The sequence below is a fragment of the Ceratotherium simum genome, chromosome 2 (genome assembly GCF_057802395.1).
Source record: "Ceratotherium simum simum isolate JZ-2026a chromosome 2, ASM5780239v1, whole genome shotgun sequence".
Classification (NCBI taxonomy): Eukaryota; Metazoa; Chordata; class Mammalia; order Perissodactyla; family Rhinocerotidae; genus Ceratotherium; species Ceratotherium simum.
The window spans coordinates 40,498,117-40,517,229 of NC_141901.1; the positions used below are offsets into that span (position 1 = coordinate 40,498,117).

At 54.8% G+C, this 19,113-nt stretch overlaps 1 protein-coding gene across 5 annotated transcripts in view; it reads left to right on the forward strand.

The window, feature by feature from the left end:
* MEF2D (myocyte enhancer factor 2D) overlaps nucleotides 1–18,461 on the forward strand; it is a 33,418-nt gene extending 14,957 nt beyond the window's left edge. For 3 of the 5 annotated variants that reach the window (XM_014791997.2, XM_087441743.1, XM_087441750.1), the window contains exons 2-11: nucleotides 1,477–1,668; nucleotides 2,294–2,497; nucleotides 3,855–3,992; nucleotides 5,026–5,236; nucleotides 5,459–5,515; nucleotides 7,226–7,416; nucleotides 9,245–9,374; nucleotides 13,254–13,482; nucleotides 13,951–14,257; nucleotides 14,594–18,461. In XM_014791997.2, the coding sequence (XP_014647483.2) occupies nucleotides 1,615–1,668; nucleotides 2,294–2,497; nucleotides 3,855–3,992; nucleotides 5,026–5,236; nucleotides 5,459–5,515; nucleotides 7,226–7,416; nucleotides 9,245–9,374; nucleotides 13,254–13,482; nucleotides 13,951–14,257; nucleotides 14,594–14,605 (1,533 nt within the window). In that variant the 5' untranslated portion in view covers nucleotides 1,477–1,614 and the 3' untranslated portion in view covers nucleotides 14,606–18,461. Of the gene's footprint in view, nucleotides 1–1,476; nucleotides 1,669–2,293; nucleotides 2,498–3,854; nucleotides 3,993–5,025; nucleotides 5,237–5,458; nucleotides 5,516–7,225; nucleotides 7,417–9,244; nucleotides 9,375–13,253; nucleotides 13,483–13,950 lie in introns of all 5 variants that reach the window. The other 2 variants (XM_087441766.1, XM_087441758.1) reach the window with 2 other exon arrangements.
* Nucleotides 18,462–19,113: the final 652 nt, after the last annotated feature.

Below are 19,113 nucleotides of genomic sequence, written 5' to 3' on the forward strand. Positions count from 1 at the left end.
GGAAGGGGAACTCTGGAGGGGAGGCTGGACTTCTGTGGGCCGTACACCTCTCAGGACCCAATCAGTGGCTTGAGAAAGCATGGACTCCATGCTCACTGCCCTCCACCATCTCCCAGAAGGCTCCACCTCTGATTCTCCTGGAATCACAGAGCTAGAGGGACCCTGGGGTCATCTCATGCCTCCATCCCACCCTGAGCCCTTCCAGTCCCCGAGGGTTCACCCAGCCTGTGTGGGCACTGCCCACACCTGAGAGCAGGTAGCTTTTCTGGCCCAGGCTGGACTGCCATCCCCATGCCCCCTCCCATCCTGGAGTTGTCCAGTGCAGGGGCTCTGTTTCCCACCCTGGCTCTGTGGGCCATGATTGGTTTATAGGTGTACTGAGACAGGGATCCCTCCGCCTGGTGCCTGCGTCCCCAGGCTGCCAGTGACTAGGCTCTGTACTTTCTCTGTGTGCTTCACGGTGAACAAGGTTGGGAAGCACTACTCAGACCGAACTTGGGTTCTAGAGCTGGCCCTCCTGTAGAGCAGGAGTCGGCAGACTATGACCCATGGGCCAAATCTGGCCATGCCTGCTCTTATAAATCTAGTTTTATTGAGCACAGCCACCCTCATTTGTTTATGTGTTGTCTACAGCTGCTTTCATGCTACACTGGCAGTCGAGTAGTTATAGAGACTGGATGGCCTGCAAAGCCTGAAATAGTTACTGTTTGGCCCTTTACAGGAAAAATTTACAGACCTCTGGTCTAGAGGGGTGGTTTATTTATTTTGTTTATTTAAAGCAGCAGAACCCTTTCTTCAAACAAAAATTTTAGGCCAAGGCTGAGTAAAGGATTGGCATGGAGGAGCCCTGGTTGAAGGGAAATAGGGGTCCTGCAGCCCCAGCCCCACGCTGGGACTCCAGGCTCCCGGGTTCCATAAGATGAGTATGAGGACCACTGCTCTGGACCTGCTCTGGTATGTTCTTGAGTCGAGGGCCCCAGAGCACTCCCATCCTGGCACTAGGTACACTGTGCTAGCTGTTCACAGCCTCAGCAGGTGTTCACTCAGCACGTTCTCTGTACCAGGCTCCAGAACGGGAAGCACCATTCTAGGCCAGAGGGGCAGCTGGTGAACCCAGGTGTCTGTACTCTGGGCAGGCTCTGGGGAGAAGAAGTGAGGGGGAGGGGGGGCTGTTCTCTAGGACCTAGACCCTTAGAAGCCAGGGAGCTCCCCATACTCTGTCTGACCTAGGACCTGAGGGCAGTAGTGATGGTGTGGAAAGAGCCTAGATCAGAGTCCTGGGCCCTGAGTGTGAGTTCCAGCTTGTGCCTGGCTGTGGCATGCCATCGCCTCAGGTCGCCACCATTTCCTCACTTTGAGGATGGGGCTCTGATGCTGCGGGCCTCTCACAGGGATGTGTGAGCCTGGCCTGTGTGCTCAAGGCGCAGGGCTGAGGGTTGCCAGGCCTGACAGTCCTCTCGTGACCACCCCTCCTAGGAGGCTGTGCACAAGGTGTCCTGCAGACCATGAACTGAGCGCTGGTCCCAGACCGTTCATGAGCACAGTGTAAGGCGTGCCGAGACCCACCACCCAGCGATCCCCTCCCCTCCTTGGCACTGAGGATCCCCGGAGAAGATGGGGAGGAAAAAGATTCAGATCCAGCGAATCACTGATGAGCGGAACCGACAGGTGAGGAGGTCTTGGAGCCACACAGAGAGTGGGTGAGGGCAGAGAGCTGGCCTCTGCCTCCACTACTTTCAGCCACCCCAAGAGGGCTTCCTGGAAGAAGGGGGCTCTGGAGGCTATTATGGAAGGGGAAGGGCTGAGTTGGGAGAAGAAGAGCCCCCATCTCCCTGCAGCTCTTGGAACCCTGTGTCCCAGAACTCTGAGTCTCATCTGCTGCTGCAGCCAAATAGACCTGTGCTCCTGCCCAGGAGCCATGTGCAAGTCTCAGGCCGTGCCCGGGCACTCCCCCTTTCCCAAGATGGATCCTTCCCCTCTTCCTACTTCAGGGGAAGAGCCGGGGAGACCTTCTCTCCTCCTTCCCTGACCTCTTCATAGCCTCAAGCACAGAGGTGTGGAGTTCTGTCCATCTAAATCCTCTCCCTTCAGGGAGTTGGCTCTGGGCCGTGTCTCGGCCATGTGTTGGCAGAGAGGTCTTGGCCTGTTTGTTCCCCAGACCAGGGGTTCCTGAGAACAAGGCTGTGTCACCCTGAGAATGGGGACTCCCGAGGCAGGGGCTATGTCCAGCTGCCTGTAGACTGGGACTCCTGGGAAGGCCTTGACTGAGCCAGACCTGGCCACACCCCTGCAGGTGACATTCACCAAGCGGAAGTTCGGGCTGATGAAGAAGGCATACGAGCTGAGTGTGCTGTGTGACTGTGAGATCGCGCTCATCATCTTCAACCACTCCAACAAGCTGTTCCAGTATGCCAGCACCGACATGGACAAGGTGCTGCTCAAGTATACGGAGTACAACGAGCCGCACGAGAGCCGCACTAACGCCGACATCATTGAGGTGGGCTCACACACCCGGGCCCCACCCCTGCCGCCAACTGCACATCACGTGCCCGTGCAGCACGCACATGGGGACCTGCCTGTGCACATGCACGTGTACACCTGCCCCTCTTAGCCCCTCACCTGTGTGCACACAGATATAAACCCACATCCTGTCATACAAACCCTGGGCCCGCGGAGGAAGGAGGGGCAGTGAGTAGATGTCAGGTGAGGCTGCCCACCCAGTGCACTCCCACTCCAGCCCTCTCTGAGAGCCTTTCTGGATGTCTGTCAGACATGACATGACAGCTCTCTGCTCTGTCTTCTTTCAGATTCTCTCTCTGTCTCTTTCCTCCTTCTCCATCTTTTGGTCTGCTCTTGCATGTGACTCTTCCTTTCTTTGTCTCCCTTTTTGTTTCCATCTCTCCTGCTCTGTCTCTGTCCCTTTGTGGGTCCCTGTTCCTGCTTCACCCACTGAGGTCTGCGTGCCTTGGAGGTACAGAACTTTGGCGAGGAAGAGGCTGCCTGGAAGCCCCAGGCCTGCCTTCCTGGAGTGAGGCTTTAACTCAGAGATTTGGAGGAAATTCCCTTATTTTTATATTACAGAAAACAGATTTACTCTGGGCTAGAATGTAAAATTTGCATTCATTTTATAGACTAGTATCTGTGAAGCTGTTTTCAGCATGGAGAGGGCAGCTTTGGGGTCTACTCCAGACCCAGCAGGTGTGTCCCTGCTTTGTGTGGACACATGCACGTGAGAAGCTCTGGCCTCTAGGCACGGACAGCATACAGGGTGGTACAGAGTAGGGACTCAAGAAATGCCAGTTCCCTCTTTGCCTTTCTCACTCTGATTCCTCTCCCTCTCTGCTCCATCTCTATTTCTCTCTCCCTCTATTTCTCTCTTTCTCTTTCCCTCTGTTTTTCTCTTCTTCTAAGCAGAACCCAGGGATTGAGCTGGGCAAAGCCAGCATTGAATGTCTTCACCTGGGGAAGTCTCTGTGCCTCTGGCCGGTGCTCACCAAAGAGTGGTCAGGCCAGGGCTGGCCCAGGGCACCAGCCCCTCAGCCCATCCCCCAGAGAGCCCCCTCCCCACGTATCACCTTAGAAGCACGTGTCTCTGTGCCAAGTGCCTTCCCTGGGTTAGGGCCACATTCCATGTGACCCCTGTATTCTGATGCCTCCCCCACCAACTGCTTCTTCACACAATGCCCCAGGAGGGGATGGGGCACACTGAAGGAGGGGGCTGGGGAGATGCTGGGAACCCTGAGGAAGGAGATTGGGGAAAAGTAGGAGGGTCTTAGGGAAGGGCTGGAAGGAGCTCCAGGGAGGCGGGCTGGGGAGGACCCTCAGCCCCCCTGACGGTAGTGGTGCGGTTACAGACCCTGAGGAAGAAGGGCTTCAACGGCTGCGACAGCCCGGAGCCCGACGGGGAGGACTCGTTGGAACAGAGCCCCCTGCTGGAGGACAAGTACCGGCGCGCCAGCGAGGAGCTCGACGGGCTCTTCCGGCGCTATGGGGTGAGCCCCACTCACTCTCTCTCTGTTGGCCCCCCCTCCCGGCCCCTTCCCCCCCAGGCGCTGCACAAGAAGCACAGGGAATGTGAGAGCCCTGAGGTGGACGAGGTGTTTGCCCTGACCCCCCAGACGGAGGAGAAATATAAAAAGATAGACGAGGAGTTTGATAAAATGATGCAGAGTTATAGACTGGCCGTGAGTAGTCGCATGGAGGAGAGCCTCCCTGTGGTGCATGGTGTGGCTTCGCGCCCCGCCCCGGCCCTCGGCTGCCTCTGATGGATGTTTTGCTCTGAGCCATGCTGGGGCTATTGGTGACCACTGAGGAACCTCTGACTTTGGTCATGATAAACCTGTGACACTTGCTGAGACTTGTTTTGGAAGGAGCATAAGCCAGGAGAGACCTGGAGTGTCCCCCTCATCAACAAGAAGTGTGTAGATGACTTGAGATCCTTAGATGACAGGAAAGTAGAGCATGTGCTCTTTGTCCGGATCTTTTTGGGGGACAGGCCCCATTGGGCCTGACACCCCCAGCCTAAGATACTCTGTAGCATTGTTTAGGGGAGGCAGAGATTGCTGAAGGGGAAGGCAGTGAGGTGGGGTGAGCACCCTCTGCAGCAGGCTGGATGGGTGCAAGACTGCAAGTGAAATCATGTCCTCGCCCATGGCGCAGGCCTGTAGCAGCTGTGTGTGTGAATTTGGGTCTGTACTCAGGGCCTCTAACCTGCTCCCTGTGTGTCCTGCCTGGCTGAGGACTAACCCACCTCCACTAGGGGGGTTCCAGGTCCTGTCTGCAGTGAACAGAGCCTTGTTCTCATTCTCTGGGCCAGAACTGATCCCAAAGCAGTCCCACCAACGGACTTTCTTGGTGGGAGTGGCAGGCAGGGCTCCAGGAGGGCCCAGGGCAGAGAGATCAAGCTGCTGGCCCTAGGATGCACTGCCCAGAGACTAGAAGAACCCTTGCCTGCCCTCTCAGGCTGAGTGGGTCCAGGGTAACGGGTCACCTGGACCTGACCCTTCCTCTCTATTTTCTGTTTAGTCAGCTGTCCCGGCCCCCAACTTTGCCATGCCCGTCACGGTGCCCGTGTCCAATCAGAGCTCACTGCAGTTCAGCAATCCTAGCGGCTCCCTGGTCACCCCTTCCCTGGTGACATCATCCCTCACGGACCCACGGCTCCTGTCCCCCCAGCAGCCAGCACTACAGAGGAACAGTGTGTCTCCTGGCCTGCCCCAGCGGCCAGCCAGTGCAGGTGAGGGGCTGATGGGTGAGTAGGTGAGGTAGAAATGAGGTGAGGTGGGGACTTCGAGATTCTGTTTTCAACAATGAGTGTTTCCCTTCACCCACCACAGCAATCTCCCATGTTTGTGGCTCCTGAGGGAGGGAACTATGACTCCTTCCCCTGTTGAGTCCCTAAGACTCACTCTGGCTGGGGGTGTCCTGTCAGCTCGTCATGGTTCTGTTTCTCCTTCAGGGGCCATGCTGGGGGGAGACCTCAATAGTGCTAACGGAGCCTGCCCCAGCCCTGTCGGTGAGTGCAGCGGCCCTTTTGCCTGGGGGTGGGCTAGGGTCTGCCTGCTCAGTGGCCTCGGGGGTCCAGGGACCAATAAGGACCTGGATTAGAGGAGAAGAAGATCCCAAGACCTGAGTTAGATATAGAGTCTGAGGATTTTTAAGCCCTGGCATTTTTTTGTCTTGTAGCAGTGATTGGTGATGATCAGCAGAGATGTAGGCTCAGGGAATTCTGAGCAAACTGTGAGAATGGACCAACAATTCTAGTTGGAGGAGAAGATCCAAGCTTTTCCAGTGGAGTGAGGGCGTCTGGTTGGGATGTGGAGGATGCGAGTATCTGGCGCTGCTGACAGACAATAGGCACGGGCTTGCGTATATATGCAGACATTCTCACTCTCATGAAAATATCCAGACATTAGATGTGCACTTGTGAGCACACATCTATAAGCCACAGAAGAAAGCTTGTTCTCCCCTTATCCCCCCATCCCCAGCAGCTGACAGCCCCCTCCTGCCCTGTGCCGTTGTCCGGCTGGTGACTATGACTTCGAATGTCACCATTGACGTCACCCTGACATTCCTGCCATTCCCAGAGTGATCCGGGAATTGGGATGGAGACAGCTACACACTTCCAGGGCAACAGAGTGTTCTCAGGGGACAGAGCAAGGTGACACTTCTGACTGTGGTCACCCGCACATCTCTGAGCTTTAGAATCCCCCAGCTTAGCCCTAGGCATCATTTAATACTCCCGTGGCAGTAATTATGTACTGGGGTCAGGAAATAGGGGAATGGGTGAATACCCTTCCCTCTCCAAGGAGAGGGCCAAAGAAGTGCCTGCAGACCTTAAGGAAACAGTGATACTTATCTGCCCTCAAGCCAAGCATGTGGAAAGCTTTGTGGCCCTGCACAAGTCATTACACCTCTGCCAACCAGGTCTCAAGTTTTCTCTTCTGTAATAGGGCTAATGATACATGGCCTGTCCATTTTGAAGGATAAATAAGATAATATGTGTGTGAAAGCCCTGTGTAGATTGTGGAGTGTGGAACAAATGTAAAAGATAGTTATTATGCTTGTTATTTCCAGTCTAATTTTAGTGGTGGCTGTGTTAATCAGTCCCCTGGTGCCAGTAACAACACCACCACCAGTGAATGGCTTATAGTCCCCAGAGCTGTGGGTGTCCCGTCATGTGCTCGTCCAAATCACAGCATCCCCAGCTCATGGCAAAGGGAGCAGTCTGAGTGGTTGATTTGCCCTGGTGACCAGGATCCTCATCGAGGCCCAAATTCTAGGCCACCACCCCTTCTCCAACCTGGGTCCCTGTGCCCCAGTTGGGGGCAGGTTGTGGGATCAGAAGGTGCAGGACTTCCTGTTCGTGGAGACCAAAGAAGAGAAAAGGCAGGGAGAGGCTTGGCTGCAGAAGAACCTCTTGGCCATTGTGGTTTCCATTTCCAGTTGTTCCTACAACCTCAGAGCTCCTACCACCCAGCCTCATCACACATAGCTTAGAGGCAGGGCAGGGGATGAACCCAATGATTTAGGAATAAGGGCTGTTCTCTCCTTACTCCAAGACAGGGTGGTTTTAGGGGAGAATCAGAGAGCTCTGCACCCCCTCAAAGCCTGCGCATGGCTTTGAGAGGTTCTGGGTGACAGAAGTACTGGCATGGGGACCGTTAACAGGGCTGAGGGGTGGGTCCATGTTTTCTCTTTTACCCTCATCTCTTCACTTCTCCAGGGAATGGCTACGTTAGTGCTCGGGCTTCCCCTGGCCTCCTCCCTGTGGCCAATGGCAACAGCCTAAACAAGGTCATCCCTGCCAAGTCTCCGCCCCCACCCACCCACAGCGCCCAGCTTGGAGCCCCCAGCCGCAAGCCCGACCTGAGGGTCATCACTTCCCAGGGAGGGAAGGGGCTGATGCATCACTTGGTGAGTGGGTGTCAGGTGGAGGGGTGGGGCGGGAGATGGGAGGGTGGGGAGGGAGGAGAGAGCCAGCCTCCGTCAAGAGGGATGAAGGTTAACCAGCAGTTAGGACTTCCCCAGAGAGAGCATGGAAGCATGGCTTTTCATGAGCTTTTTCTTCCCAGAGGGCCTTACAAGAGGTTGGAACACAGAAGTACCAGCCTCAAGGGCAGTAAAAAGGGACAGGAGGTGGGAGAGAAGGTTCTGTGATGGGGAGGATGATAGGAGGGATTTGCCATTACAGCGGAGGGATGGGAATTAGACTGAGGATTTCCTAACTGGTGGACATAGGGATGTGGCATCTTCTGGAAATCAGTCAGGACAGTGAAGAGTTCTGTCTTAGGATGGGGAGAGCCATCCTGCTCCTATGCAAAGAGATAAATGGCATGGCCATGGGGATAGGGGTGTGAGGGGAGGGCAGAGGCTAGAGACTGAACCATCCCCTTGGTTTTATTTCTGCTCCCAGACTGAGGACCATTTAGATCTGGTAAGTGAGGCTATGAGATGTTTGCTGTGGCTTTGAATTCTGGGTCAGCCCATTGCTCTGTGGTCCCCCAGCATGGAGTATGTGTGTGCCCTTGTCCTTTCGCCTGTGTGTGTAGTGTGCTTTGTTTGTTTATTTGGTTATTTGCCAGGAGCTGTGCTCAGTGTCAAGTGGGATACAGAGGTGAATGGGGTGGGATGAGGGGTTAGACATGCATGTGTGTGTAGCTGTGTGTATGTGGATGTCTTTGTGTGATGTTACATTCATACAGACACACCGTTCTCTGTGTGTACGTGTGTGTGTGAGGGCAGTGGGCCCACCCCAGGCCTCAGAGATCCCATCGCGATGTGTCCCAAGATGCCTAGATTAGGCTCTTGGACCAAGGGCTGGACCGTACTTGCCCTCTGATTCCACTCAGGCCCACTGAGCTTTCTTGGAGCCCAAGACAGGGACCTCCTTAGAAGGGGTGCCAGCTGGACACCCCTTCTAAAATCAGTAAAATCAGTTTTCTAGGGGAAGCTAAGGCCCAAGGCAAGGCCGGAGTTTTCCTTGATGGGGGGGCTTCCCCACCTCCCCTCTGTTCCCTTGTGCTCCCTCCTGCACACAGCCCATCTCACAGGCACTCAGAGGCATACACAGCCGCTCTTTCTTTCTCTCACACACACACACGCTTACATACTCACCCTCAGCCAAGAGTGGGGTGGGGGGCTCCTCCCTCCCCAGCTCCCTGACGGGAGGCCAGAGAGCCTGGAAAAGGCAGGCAGGCTTTGGCGGCCAACACGGCGGCAGTTTCGGCCCCAGCGTGGAGTTGGAATAAACAAGTGACTCAGCGGCAGATGGAGCTGACAGCCCCACACACGTGTGTGCATACACGCAGGCACACGCCACGCCAGGCCCCGCATTCCGCTCGCAGATGCCAGCACACTCCTACCAGGGCGTGTGCTGCGGTGTGATGGATGGGGAGTAGACTCCAGAGGGACTAGCCAGGAGAAGAATGATGTCTCTCCCTCTCTCACTCTACCCTAGGAGACTGGGCCCAGGGTTGGTGTGGGGCCACAGGGCCAGCATATGCGCCTTGCTCTTTGCACGTGTGTAGGTGTAAATGGATCTGTCTGTGCACGTTCTCTCCATGGCTCTCGGTGTCTCTGTGAATGCACCAGCGTGTGTTTGTGTATCTACGGGGGGCCTCCATGCGGAGGCATCCCACCTGAGCCTTGGGATTCAGGGACCCCAGCTTGGCCTTGGAATGGAGGGCCGGGATAAAGCAGCCCACCCATCTTCCACCTCTTGACAGACAGTTTTCTCCTGCAGAACAATGCCCAGCGCCTTGGGGTCTCCCAGTCTACCCACTCGCTCACCACCCCAGTGGTTTCCGTGGCAACACCAAGTTTACTCAGCCAAGGCCTCCCCTTCTCTTCTATGCCCACCGCCTACAACACAGGTGAGTGTTTGTGTGATGTGTAGCTGTGTGCGCTTGGCCTTGGGAGAGAGGTGGGACCAGAGAGGGAAGATGAGATGTTCCCTGGGAGATGCCCCAGTCTGAGGAAGGCAATTGATTTGGGGGAGCCCCTTCCTTTTTTTTTTTTTTTTAAAGATTTTGTTTATTTTATTTTTTCCCCCCAAAGCCCCAGTGGATAGTTGTGTGTCATAGCTGCACATCCTTCTAGTTGCTGTATGTGGGACTCGGCCTCAGGATGAGCGGAGAAGTGGTGCCTCAATGCGCACCCGGGATCCGAACCCAGGCCACCAGCATCGCAGCGTGCGCACTTAACCACCAAGCCACAGGGCCGGCCCTGGGGGAGCCCCTTCCTGATTAAGGTTGCCAGATTTAGCAAATAGAAAACATGGCCTCTCCACTTAAATTTGAATTTCAGACAAAACAGTGACTAATTTTTTAGCATAAGGATGTCTTTGGGACATACTTTAGCAGAAGTATGTCTTTGGGACATCCTTATACTAAAAAATTAGTCACTGTTTTGTTTGAAATTCAGATTTAACTGGGTATCCCTTATTTTGAATATAGGACCTAATGGAGAAAGGAGGCCCTCTCCTTAGGGGCCTCTCCCATCTGAGGAGGAGCCAGGCCAGAGGTGGGCTGAGCAGATGATTCAGGCCAACCAAGGGTGAGGAGTGGGGAGGGGGACATGGTCAGTTCAGCAAGGCTTCCTGGGGGAGATGAAGGAATGAGGGAGAGGAGAGACAGGGAGGCTGAGGAGGCCAGAGAGGACGCATGGTCAGGAAGATTTATCCAGCTTCCTAGGAAAGCCACGTGGGGGCTCCAGAGCAGTGGGGAGGAGGAGGAAGGGGATCTTTCACCCCGATGTTGGCTTGGTGGTGGAGTGATGAGAGAGGAGGGGAAGAGGAAGACTAATGAGGTTGGGGAGAGGGCTCTGAAGGTGAAGAGTCACTTGGAGACATGGGAGAGGTCTTTAGGTAGAAGAATTCAGACAGGACACCCAGTACCTGGGCCGTCCTGGGTCCCCAGGGCTGTCCTGGCCTGTGTCACCCACCCACACCCTCCCAAGAACAGCCTGTGACACTCTGAGCCATCCTTCCCTGCACGCCAAGCTGCAGTGTCAGAGTGGACTTCCCAGGGGAAAATGCCTTGTCACCTTGTTTCAGAGCATTTTTGTGGCCAAGGAAGCTGGTCTCTTTCCCACTGAAGAGACCTGTGCCCTTCCCTAGATGCTCTCACCTGTGAATGGCTTGCGTTAGAGCTGTTTTGGGATGAGATCTGACTAGACCAAAAGACCCCTAAACTTCTCCCTCCTCCCCAAGCCCCCATTCCAGAGTTGAACCATATTAGGTCCCAGACACCAGTACAGATATCCGCAAAATCCCACCTCTTCACGATGAGTAAAAATCCAGAACCCAGCCCTGTACATAGGAAAGTCCCTTGGGGCAGGTAAGAGAGCTGGAGGAACAGCCTCATGTTGAGGGGCAAGACTCGGGCATGTGTGTCTGTGTCCAGATTTTGTCATCCAGGTGTCTGTAAGCGCCTTGTCCCTTGTGTGTGCTCCCATGCGTGCACCCACTCCTGGGATGTTATGTCCTTCGGCAGCTTCAGAGAGAACCTCTTCAGATTGCCAGTCTCCTCAGGTGTAAGAGGTGTGGGTGGACAGGAGGTCTCTGACACTCTTCCTGCCCTGCCAGCTGGGGTTCTGGGGCCCAACTAGAAAAGCTGGCCCCTAAAGGCAGGCGGGGGTGGTTGGCAGAGGGCAGCACAGACCACTTTTTGGGAGCTCTCGTTTATTTGGGAATTCCATGGTGGTGGTTTTCTGTCATCTTCTTGGGTCCCCCCCAGTCTTTGTGAAGCAAGAGGGAGGTTAGAGGGTGTCCGTGAACCTGGGACAGGTGCTCAGCCAGGCTAGACTTTAGACTGTTTGTCACTCTGGTGTGAAAGCAGATTCTGACCCTGGGCCTGACCTTGGAGCCCTGCTGGGAAGCGTGCGGGCTTCCGCACGTCCTCTCAGAAACCAGGGCTCCAGTTCCTCTAGCTGCAGGAGGAGTTAAGCAGACCTCAGGTTAAACAGCAGGTGTTTTTCAGGTGACCCTAGGTATATAAACAAAACCCCAGCGAACACGATAGTGTTAAGTTGTTCACTGTTTACAGTCCTTGGCCCCAGATCAAGTTCCGGCTGGGGATGATCTGGCTACGGTAATGTCTTGGGTAAGGGACGGGCCTGACCCCTTGTTGACACTGGCGGCAGAGGTCTGGCTGTGGTCACTCTAGGGGCAGACCGAATAGGCTGCCAGGTGGCCTGTGGGCCATGTTCCTCCTGGCCCCAGGAGGCAAGCCTCCAGGTAGATAGGGCTGGAGTATGGTAGAAAGTACAGGCCTGGGAGTTGAGTCTCTACCACTGACTCGCTGAGGGGTCGGCAAGGCACTGTACTGTTCTGGGCTTGGCTTCCTTGTCTGTAAAGTGAGGGTTGGAAATAGTTGGTCCTAGGGGCCCCTTTCTACCCTTGCTCTGCTTTTAAATATAAGCATCACAAAGCTCCTGGCTGACGTTGTTATGAGGCCAGAGGCAAGTATGGACCATCTCTGGGGTGAAATTCAAAGGTAATAAGGAGGCCTGGGGTCTCGTCTTGTCTGAGCTCTGCCATTGGCTTTCTCTGTGCCCTGGGGTGAGCACCTCAAACCTGAGGCTGCACTTGCCTCGTTTGTAAATTAATAACAACAATAGGTACATCTTTTGAGTATTAACTACGTGCCGGACACTGTTCTACACGCTGTGTGTGTATTAACTCACTCAGTCCTTACGACAGCTGTGTGGTGCAGGCAGGATTATTGCCTCCAGTTTATAGACACAGAGTAAGTAGCTGCCCACGGTCACATGACCTGTAAGTGGCGGTGGCCAGGAAGTTTGACCTCATCGCTCGTGCCCTTCACCTGATTGTTCTGTTGCACAGATAGTACTGTCCTCCCTGTAAAGACAGAGGTGGAATGGGTGACCCCTTGAGTCAGAGCTTGCTGGGATGACTGGGGGCTGCTCATGCCCTCACCACCACAGCCCCGTCACCTGCCCTGTGTTCCTCAGGGAAGACATTTTCTAAACTGTCCCAAACAGGATGCAACATGAAACATAGTAGTGCTGTGTAAATTGTGAAACATTTCATTGTTCTGTTTGTTCTGTGACAGTGCAAACATCACAGTTTCTTCATAAAGACAGAAATTTTAGAAAATAATGAGTGCCACCTCATGGGGAAACCTGCCAGCACCTTGGCCAGCTGTGCTGCAGGCCTGTTTCCCTCGCCGCCCCTCTGCTCTTGCAGGCCCTTCTCGAACTCTTGCTGCTACTTATTTTATGTGCTGACAGTCTTCAGGAGACTCGGGGACTTGGCAGAAGGTGGACTGGTAGTCACAGTAATTTGCTTCGGACGCCCCATTCACCTAGCGTTTACCAGGGCTCCCCTCTATCTCAGAAAGGCACTTGACCTGGCAGTTGACAAGATGACAGTTACATATGTATGAGACCTTCCCTACTTACCATTTTCTCTTTCTTTTTTTTTAAATTGACATTCTAAAAGTGATACCTACACATGGTAAAAAAGAAAAAAATTTAAACGCTATTTTAAAAAACCACCTCTCTTTGCATCCTGTTAAAAAACAGCACCTCATGATTATTACGATTTGCGTTTCTTGAACTGTGAGTGCCATCTTTGCTGAATTTGTATGGGTTTATTTAATTATTCACGTCTATCATTAACAACGCCCCCCATCTCTGTGGTCCTCCTGGAGGTGGCTGCCTGGGGAAGCCTCAGTCCTTTCTCTCCCACTGCAGGCGGCTTACCCTCACTTTCCCCCCACCCCGTGCAGATTACCAGTTGACCAGTGCAGAGCTCTCCTCTTTACCAGCCTTCAGTTCGCCTGGGGGGCTGTCGCTAGGCAATGTCACCGCCTGGCAACAGCCGCAACAGCCCCAGCAGCCGCCACAGCCGCAGCCTCCGCAGCCCCAGCCGCAGCCGCAGCCCCAGCCGCCCCAGCAGCCGCAACAGCCACCTCAGCAGCAGCCCCACCTGGTCCCCGTGTCTCTCAGCAACCTAATGTGAGTCTTTGGGGGTGCCATTTGAGTGTTTGGGAAGGGAGAGTTGAGAGGCGGGAAGAGGAGGGGCCTCTAGAGATGGGGTCCCTTCAGAGTTGTCTGTCATCAGTGGACAGCCTGTGAGGCATCAGGTAGCGGCCCTGGAGTCCCCTGTACAGGCCTGGGAGACCCACCCTCAGCCCTTCTCAGCCAGCCCTGGGGTGGGGGTGGGGGCCCCCGGACTGCAGAAGGTGACATGGGATAGAAAGAGAACTAATATGACTTATTTCTCTTCTATTCCCTTCCCTTGGCCCTCTCTCTTCTGGTCTCTCTGTCTTCATCCACTTGTCTCTCCCCTCCCCTCGTAACCCCATCCTCCATCTTATTCTCTGTCCTCTCTCATTCTCTGTCTTGTGACCTCCCATCACTTTTTCTGTTGCTCACCTCCTCTGTTTCTGTCCCCTGTACCCCATCCCCATCGCCTCTCTCCAGCCCGGGCAGCCCCCTGCCCCATGTGGGTGCTGCTCTCACGGTCACCACCCACCCTCACATCAGCATCAAGTCGGAACCAGTGTCCCCAAGCCGTGAGCGCAGCCCTGCGCCTCCCCCTCCAGCTGTGTTCCCGGCCACCCGCCCTGAGCCTGGCGACGGTCTCAGCAGCCCAGCTGGGGGCTCCTATGAGACGGGGGACCGGGATGATGGACGGGGGGACTTCGGGCCCACACTGGGCCTGCTGCGCCCAGCACCAGAGCCTGAGGCTGAGGGCTCAGCTGTGAAGAGGATGCGGCTCGATACCTGGGTACTGTAGCATCATCCCTCCTGTCTGCCATTGTCTGCTACACCCAGGGACTGCCCTGTATGCCCCCCAACCTGTCTTATCTCCCACCTAAGAGGCCTTGTGGCCAGCTAGCCCTTCCGTCAGCACTTTTGAGGCAGCACCGACACCTTTTTACCCCTGCCAAAGGCCCATCTCTTCCCTTCCCTCCAGCATCAGTCCTTCTGCTCAATGACTTCCTGCCCTCAGGGCTGGCCCTGCCACTAGAATCCTGGCCCTACGGGGAGAGGGAGTGGGGGCGCATACCCCATAGCCTGGGCCACCCCCTCACACCCCCTTCTCCATCTCCTCTCTTCACAGACATTAAAGTGACGATTCCCACTCCCCTCCTCTCAGCCTCCCTGATGAAGAGTTGACAATCTCACCGCCCACCCCTCCCTGTCCTGGGCTCCTCCCGCTCGACCCCCACTTCCTTTCTTGTGCTCCGTGTCCTGTTGACGGTTACATTTGTGTATAATTATTATAATATTATTATTATTATTATATTTTTTTTAATTTGGATTCTCGCTTTGGAGAGGGGGATGCTCCCATCTCCTCTTTCTGCGCCCCCGGCCATTTTCACTGGCTGGGGGGGGCTTTTTTTTGCGGGAAGGGAGGGACACTTTGCACGTTGTACACATATGCTGCAGGAGGGGGTGGGGGGCCCGATAGGCCTTTGGGAAAGGACAGGTGCCAAGCCCTGCATGTGGAGCCCTCCCACCCCATCCCCCAGATATAGAGAAATAACCAAAAAAACTACCAAACAACAAAAACTCCTTACAATAGACTGAAACCCCAAAGTCGGCTTGGTGGGTGGGTTTGTGTTTCAGCGAGAAAGTGAGGCAGAGGTCCTGAAAAGGGTCTCTACTTCTGGGCTGTTCCTGTGGCCACAGGCGCGTGGGGCAGAATACCCAAGCCTGGGTCCCAAATGCCTCTGCACACACACAGTACACTCTAGTGATTCTTGTGTGAGCTGCACCCCAAGGTGTCGGGGTGCTGGCCGAGCTTTAGGGTTGGGAGGGCTGCCTGGGAATCTGAGCCTGGGGGGAGGGGTTTGAGGTGGGGGCCTCAGGGCCTCTCTGAAGCACATTTGGAGAGAAAGACAGAGCCATGAGGAGAGGGCCGAGGAGGGGCGAAGGGTTGGTGTGAGGGGTGAAGCTCGGTTCCTCTCCCCCAGCGTTTTCTCTAAGATATACAGTGCAATAGCTCCCCTTCCCTCCGGTGACACCAGCCCCGCAAAGCTGGCCACAAAGTGCGGGGAGAACTGGGGGGAGGAACTCGAGTGAGGTGGCTCAGCCCCAGCAGGCCTTGGGCACCCTGGATGCCTGAGGACGGGAACCCCTCCCTCCAGGGGCAAGTGTGAGTGAGGGGACTTGCTCTTCCTTGCACGTGCACATCCGCAGGGGAGTGGACGTTGGGGTGGTGTGTGAGGGTGGGTGAGGGGATGGAGGAGGTCCGCAGAAGGCCCGCCTCCCTTCTTTCCTCCTTGGCCCCTCTCCCCAGCCCTCCTCCTGGCTCCTTCCGCTCCTGACCCGCCTCTCTGCTCCTGGCGCCCTCATTGTCTCGCTACCTCCTGTCCCACCACCCCAGGCCGCATCCCACCTTCCCTCTTGGCTACTGTAATTGTAAATAGCAACCTTTGGAAAACGTTAGCAGTGTAACAGTCCAGGAAACTGTTTTTTTGTTGTTGTTGTATTGATATGAAATGAGATTCTATTTTTGTCAAAGTATATTGTAATAATAATGACTCAAACGGCCTGTACTGTACAGATGAGATTCTTCTGCTGTTGTTCTTGCTCCCTTCCCCTCCCCCCGAGTCCGCCCCTCTCTGCTGCCTCCCCAGTGGGGGCAGCCGAAGCGTGGGGTCCTGAGACCTCGGGCTGGATCACAGATCAGACTGGAGGGGGCAGGCCCCCAGCCTGCGATCCACCCCCCCCCCCCGCCCTCAGGGGCCTGGCCTGGGGTGACGTGGGCAGGCAGACTGGGGTCTGCCGCACTCCTTCACATAAGCCCAGTTCCTCTGCCCAAGGGGTACAGTGCTCCCTTGGGGTTTCATCCTAGTGGGAAAGTAGAGTTAGACAAGGCCCAGTTTTGTGGTAGGTGACTGTCTTTGCCCGCCTCTATGACCCAGCCGCTTGCAGTATTCTGACACTTGATGCAGGGAAGGAACCAGAAGCAGAGGGGTGTGTGTGACCGCACATGTACCTGAGTGTGTTCACCAGGGCATCTGGTATTTGTGTGACTGAATGTACCTTTGTATTTATGTGTGTGTGTAAGGTTGCATGGGTGTACCTTTGTGTGTCTCTGAGCCCATCTGGGCATATACGTGAATCTTTGTGTGAACTGAGCTCTGAGGGCATCTGTGTGCGTGTGTGTGCGTGCACGTGTGCCTGGGTGTTTGTTTACAGAGGGACAGGTGGCTGTGGCAGCCACACAGCCCTGGCTTCCAGCTCCATGACCCTCCTTCCTGAGCCTCATTCCCTTCTCCCCTGCTCCTTCGCCTCTTCTCACCCTCCACTCAGATATGTTGATACTGCAGTTAGGGGGTATCTGGCATTTGGCCTCTTCGCTTCTCCCTACAGCCCTACTTGTCCCGGGGCTCCATGCACAATTGTCCACCCAGTCCCCACACATTTACACACAGCTCCCTTTCCTGGAGTACCCTCTTCCCCCACCCCAGTCCTGCTGTCAGCGTGACACTCACGTTCCTCTTCCTCCCTGAAGCTTTGTCCTCACCTGGGCAGTGATCCTTGTTTACTCACAGCTTAACCCTCTGCTGATTGGGCACACAGCATGTCCAGTCTTCCTGAAGTTTCCTAGAGGGAGTTTCAAGAATTGATGAGATGTGATTGGGGCCTTGAAAGAAGCCAGGGTGTAGTCTTGTGCATGCGTGCATCCCAGAGCCTTGCCCAATGCCTGGCACAGAGTTGGCACTCAGTAAATGCTGAATGGGTGAATGGTTGAATGATGGGTGCTCGATAAACGTTGAATGACTGGCCTTCCCTTCTCAGGCTATTCCCGATGTCAGTCTGCCCACCTGTGTAGGCTGGGCTTGGCCACCATTAAACATGGGGCGGGGGTGAGGGCCCCTGCGGTTCACGGTGCAATATTCACCAGTTTTGCCCTCTGCCATGTACCGGCAAACCTGGCTTTAGATTACCATGTGTGGATGTGTTTGTCTTTTCTTCTCTATCCCTGGGGGCAGGGGTGGTCTGTGAATGAATATGTGACATTTTTGCAAGTCACTATCCCAAGGTTCCTCTTGGGGGTAGGGGCTCCTGGCCGGCCAAATGAGTGGGTCCCTGGGAACCCGGACCTCAAGTGGGGACTTCATTTCTTCTTCCTCTCACAAGCCAAATTTGCCTCCACCCACTCCTTCCTCCGAAGAACTGGGCATTTGCCAAAGTAATCACTGGAGTCATCCAATGCCCCTCCCTTCCCAGGTTTCCCACAGCTTTCAGGGACAGTGGGCAAGAGGACCCCCCCCACAATGGAACACACCATTTCCCCTCCCCCCAGCAGTGCACTCAATGCAGCGAGACTGACCCCTGACCCTTACCCAGCCATCCCCACCTTGGACAGGAAGGAAGTAATGCACCTTCTCTTGCTGATTATTTATTTGTTTGGAGAGACAGAAATGATGTAAAAGTGTATCTAGAAATATCTATATCTATATATTTTTAACTGACTCTTTGGAATCCCCTGGGGTGGGATGGGGGGTGAATTTAGGCTTTCATGGAGGGGAGGAGACACGGAGCCTGGGAACTCTGTCCTCCCCTCTGCCACCTCTCTACCCCCTAAGCAGTTGTAGAAGGAATGGGATTTGTATGGGGGGAGGGGGCTGGAATGTTATATGGAGAATCTGGATTCTCTCTGTCTTCCCCATTCAGGTCCGGGGGGGGGGGGAGGGAGGGGGACAGGCCATGGAGGTGCCCCACCCCCAAACCCGACAATCACCCACACTCCTGGGGCTCCTCCTGGGTCCTGGGCAGGGCGAGTCCAAGTGTGTGGCTGTTGATTTGTTTTCAATATTTCTTTTCGTGCTGTATGGTGATGCTTTCTTAGTATTCTACACAATAAGAAAAGACTAAGTCCTCGAGATTCTTATGAGTTTTGTTTGAAAACTCTTTCACTATATTTGTTGTAAAGAGGTTTACTATTAAAAGAAAAAGAATACACGTTTCTGATACTTCGGCTTGGGTTCTGGTTTCTTTGGTGCGGTCCGTCGGCTGAGGAGGGAAGAAAGGACGCTGCCACAGTGAGAGGCAGAGCTTCCCCTCAGCAGGAGAGAAGGTGGTTAGCCTGCGGGGTGGGCTCTTCATGGTGTCTGAGGTGGGGTTTTCAGGTGATAATTTCTTCCAGGTGCTCTGTCAGAAGCAGAGGCAGCCCCAGAACTAAGGAGAGTTGTCTGGTTAGAAACCGGAGGAGGGATCCTGGGACATAAGAGAAACAGACATCCCACCCAAGGCCAGGTCAGGAACAGGACCGTGTGCAGTGGGGGAGGAGGATGGTAGAGGACCTGCAACTACTGAAAGCTTTTCCACAGCAGCAGCTTGCCCAGGCACCATGTTAGGCACAGATGGATCCCACCTTCACAGCCCCCACAGAGTTCGCTCCAGCAGGGGCATCTGCCCTTCCCCTCCCTTTTGTGTGTGTGTGTGTGTGTGTGTGTGTGTGTGAGAAAGATGAGCCCTGAGCTAACACCTGTTGCCAATCCTCCTCTTTTTGCTGAGGAAGATTGGCCCTGGGCTAACATCTGTGCCCATCTTCCTCTACTTTATACGTGGCACACCACCACAGCATGGCTTGATGAGTGGTGCATAGGTCTGTGCCCGGGATTC